Below are 4,638 nucleotides of genomic sequence, written 5' to 3' on the forward strand. Positions count from 1 at the left end.
AGCAAAAAGTCAGGATGTACTTTCAATCCGTGATGACCCCATAAGCAGGTGTAATGAGCTATAGGGGTGAAAAGGGGAAGTGAATGGATTGCATCTGATGCCCCCCCAGCCTGCTGTTTGTCATTTCCTTAGGGGTTTACCTAAGCAGCTCTCCAAGTAAAGTGAAATGGGTAGTCAAAGAAAGGAAGAAAAGTCAAGTAGAAAGTTTTTAAGAGGTTATAGCCATTAATCATACCACCTGTATGGTGGCTAGCCAAACTCTTATAGCCATAAATCAGGATGTGGTAGGCACCTGCTTGGATATCCAGGAACTTCTTTCTTGGGAGAAGGCATTGGAACAAGGACAAATGGGTATGTTTTAAAGAGAGTAAAGCACTTATAAGATTGGAAGTGGGGAAGGAGATGAAGAAATGGCCCAGCATTAAAAGCACTAATTGTTCTTGCAGAAGATCCAGGTTCAAATCCCAGCACACACATGGAAGCTAACAACTACCCATAATTCAATTTCCATGTGAGACAACCTCTTCTGTAATTCATGGGCATTGCACAACACAGGTGCAATTTCCATACATGCAGACATAACATTCGTACACATAAGAATAAATTGGAAGTGGGGCTAATAAATAAAATTGGAAGTGGTAAAAATGGAAAAAAGTCACAGGGTAAGTGGCCCTATGCCTGGAATCTTGTGACTGCTTTATATGTTGTATTGCTTTTCTGTTGCTATGATAGAATGAAACACTGACAAAAGCAGCTTATAGAAGGAAGATTTTATTTAGCTTATGGTTCCAGAGGGATTATAATTCACAATGGTGGGGAGGCATGGTGGCAGGAGGTGACTAGAGGAACACTCAAAGTTTCCCACAGACACAGTAAACAGAGGGTAACTGCAAATCTGGCAAAGCATAAGACTGTGTAAGTCTGGCACAGTGACATGTTTTATTGAGCAAGGCCACACCTTCTAAGACTTACCAAAACAGTGGCACTGACTGGGGATAAAATGTCCAAATACTTGGAGCTTATGGGGGACAGTCTCATTCAAACCATCACATGTCACTTACATGCCACACACTTTTCTATGTATGCTGCACTTTGTTACATATACACCTAGGTCAGGGGGATTTACAACATTTTTGTGACTGCTTTCATTCACATACTGTTCTTCACACTTTTAGAACCTCCTTCTACATCCCATTCTCCTGTCTCAACAGGTGTTCAGCAGGTTGTTTGTTCCATGCTTGAATTGTGCATGCAGTAAGGAGCTATTTGGGTCTGACTTTAGAGAGAAGAGACTATAACACAGCAAGTAAGTGGCAGATAAGGCCAGAGAAAAGGATCGAAACAAGTGGAAAGTTTGCTTATCAGGGGCGTAGACTGTGATCATATAGTTTTAAATATGGCTTTCATCAGATCTCTTGCATCAAAGATATGTTGGTTAAGACTCTGGGCTAATTCACCAAGGTGTTCTAGAGTTCGTCCAAGGAAGTCAGACCATGTTATTTTCTCAATTCTTGGTTTTACCAATGAGATAATTTATAGAAGGACATAAATGTGAGTAAACACAAGTTTATTTATAAAAAGTGAAATAATATGAGATATAAAAACCAAACAGCATTGCCAGCAACTTTCCATTGAAGACCATGCTGCAAAAGAAGGCTTTCTCCTTTAATTTGGAAGCAGATGTTATTAAGCAGTATCTCCAGGATGATAGAATTTGCTTGTATCCTATTTTTTTGTGAATCAGATCCTGAGTCTATATTGAGGTTAAATGAGCTTAAGCCATGTACAAATAGTGATCAAAATCAGGAGTTCAGCAGGGTGGGACCAATCTTTCCATAAATTTGTGCTAACTCGTCAAGTGTCACCAGTGTAAGGTGTCACATTGTTAATTTGGTGGAGGCCTTGGGGAAGTTCATATTGCTCAGGGGGTTTGTAGTAGAGTTTGATGACCATAGAGCATATATCCATTCTTTTTCATATTGACTGATTGAGAGGGATCATAGTTTGTCTCAGTGTGTTCTAGACAAAGATGGTCTAGGATAATGACAAAGCTAGACAGTGACCGAAACCATGCATCACTCCTTACCTAGCAACCTTTGGTCAGACTGATTATAAAACATTTGTAGGGATGGAGAGATGGCTCAGCAGTTAAGAGCACTAGCTGCTCTTGTAGATAATCCAGGTTCAAATCCCAGCAATCACATGCTAGCTAATAACAGTCCTTGACTCCAGTTCCAGGGGATCTGTCATCCTCAGCTGACATTTGAGGGCATTTCACAACACAGGTTATCTATGTGCAAGCAGGTAATGCACTCATACACAGAAAATTAAAAAAATAAATAAGTACAAAACATTTAACATCATTGAAAGTGAGCATAGCATCATGGAAAAAGTCATAGAAAACTTTGGATTTTTTCTAGCTAATTAAATAAATCTCGAACACTTATTTTCATAAAACAGAGTCTTTAGAAGATTAGACACAGTAAAGGAAAATCTTCTGCATTGAAGACACTAGTAAACACACCAAAAGAAATTAATCATAGCCAGGTGATTTCTGCTGCAATTATAATAGGTTCCATAGCTTTTGCACATCTTCAAATGGAAAGCATTCACCTTCACACATTTAGAGGTAAAGCTGTCCTGGTTTATCGACATTAGGTCCAGACAGGCATAGATCATACAGCTTTAGAATGCCTGGTTGCTTTTCTAGGAATACTCTGGGACTGGGGTAAATATCCAGAATGTTCTGGGATCACTGTATTGCTTTCCCAGTAATTGTTCTGCTGCAAAACTAGTCAGAGTTTCATGGAAAATCAGTGTGAATCTGTCTCGATAGCTTCCATGCTTTCCATGCTGTGGTACCATTTAACTATTTTAACTCTTTTGTTTGATACACTGAATGAAAGAGGAATTGATTTAGCAAATGACTAAGCACGATATCTTACTATAAAAATATCAGTTCAGGGTTATAGGGATGGCTCTGCATGTAACAGTGCATGTTGTCAACCTAAGGACATGAATTAAACCCCTGGGTATCACAGGGTAGAAGAAGAGAATTGACTCCTGAATGGTGTCCTTTCACTAATTTAGAGGTAAAGCTGTCCTGGTTTATCGACATTAGGTCCAGACAGGCATAGATCATACAGCTTTAGAATGCCTGGTTGCTTTTCTAGGAATACTCTGTACATATTTTCTCATTCTCCTTTATGGACTGGGGTAAATATCCAGAATGTTCTGGGATCACTGTATTGCTTTCCCAGTAATTGTTCTGCTGCAAAACTAGTCAGAGTTTCAGGGGAAATGAGTATGAATTTATCTTGGTAGCTTCCATGCTTTCCATGCTATGGTGCCATTTAAGTATCTTAACTTTTTTTTTTTTTTGGCTTCACTGAATGAATGAGAGGAATTGATTCATCAAATGACTTGGCATGATATCTTAATATAAAAAATATCAATCCAGGGTTGTAGAAATGGCTCTGCAGGTAAAAGTGCATGCTGTCAAACCTAAGGATATGAGTTAAATCCCTGGGAATCACATGGTAGAAGAAGAGAACTGACTCCTGAATGTTGTCCTCTGACTAACACACTAATGCTCTGGCATGATTTATACCCACTACACAAACAGAAACACACACATGCACTCAAAATTATTAAAAATGTAAACTGAAAACACAATCATTTTAGACAATTATAGCTCTGAATTAGCAAGGCTTCCTAAAAGAAGAAAACAAAAAGAACCATGACTCTATATACGAACTTGACAAAAATGATATATCAGCTAACCTTATGAGTGCTTAATACTGTGAGAATCTTCTATCATCTTTCTAAAGATAAAAAAAACTTTGCTGCAACCTGTGAGACTTAATGAGACTCTCAAGCCCTTTTCAGTGTTACATGGAATGAGCCCCGTGAACACACATCTTGTAGCAATCTCCTCAGAGCACATTTGACATCAGCATTCTTCAAGCTACAGATCACAGGATTAAGGGCTGGAGGCAGCACAGTGTAGATCACAGCAAACAGCCTGTCTGTAATTGCAGAATTAGAAGATGTCTTCAGATAAACAAAATAAGCAGTTGCAATGAAAATAGTGAAAACGGTGAGGTGGGACAGGCAGGTGGCAAAGGCTTTGGACTGACCTTTAGTGGTAGGAATCTTCAGCACAGTGGAGAAAATGTAAAAATAAGAGATCACAACACAGATGAAACATGACATGCATAGACACATGCCAATTCCAAAGCTTGTATAAATGACCACCAGTGTACCAGAGCAGGATATCCTTAGCAATGAAGGAATGTCACAGAAAAACTGTGGGATCACATTGGAGCCACAGAAAGGCATGGAAAATGTGCCAGCTGTGTATATTGCTCCAAGAAATAACCCAGTGGCCCAGGAAAAGCCTGCCATCAGCACACAGGCACCATCACTCATGATGGTGTCATACTGCAGGGGACAGCAAATGGCTACATAGCCGTCATAGGACATGGCAGTCAGGACAAATAAATCTCCTGCTGAGAAGGAAGTCATTAAAAGTATCTGGAGACTACTATCCTCAGGCCTCTTGGGGTAAGTCTGCAGCTCTCCGCGCCGGGACTCCCTAAGCCTCATTCACCCTTCCACCCCACCCCACACCCCCCT

General features: G+C 39.9%; 1 protein-coding gene across 1 annotated transcript in view; it reads right to left on the reverse strand.

Annotated features, from left to right (window-relative positions):
* Positions 1–3,873: 3,873 nt before the first annotated feature.
* The window catches only part of LOC103750372 (olfactory receptor 14A2-like), a 17,417-nt gene continuing 16,652 nt past the window's right edge, over positions 3,874–4,638 (reverse strand). Inside the window, exon 3 of the mRNA XM_008853421.1 lies at positions 3,874–4,511. Coding sequence (XP_008851643.1) covers positions 3,874–4,511 — 638 coding nt within the window. The remainder of the gene's footprint in view (positions 4,512–4,638) is intronic.

Source organism: Nannospalax galili, unplaced genomic scaffold (assembly GCF_000622305.1).
Source record: "Nannospalax galili isolate Female #2095 unplaced genomic scaffold, S.galili_v1.0 scaffold627, whole genome shotgun sequence".
Classification (NCBI taxonomy): Eukaryota; Metazoa; Chordata; class Mammalia; order Rodentia; family Spalacidae; genus Nannospalax; species Nannospalax galili.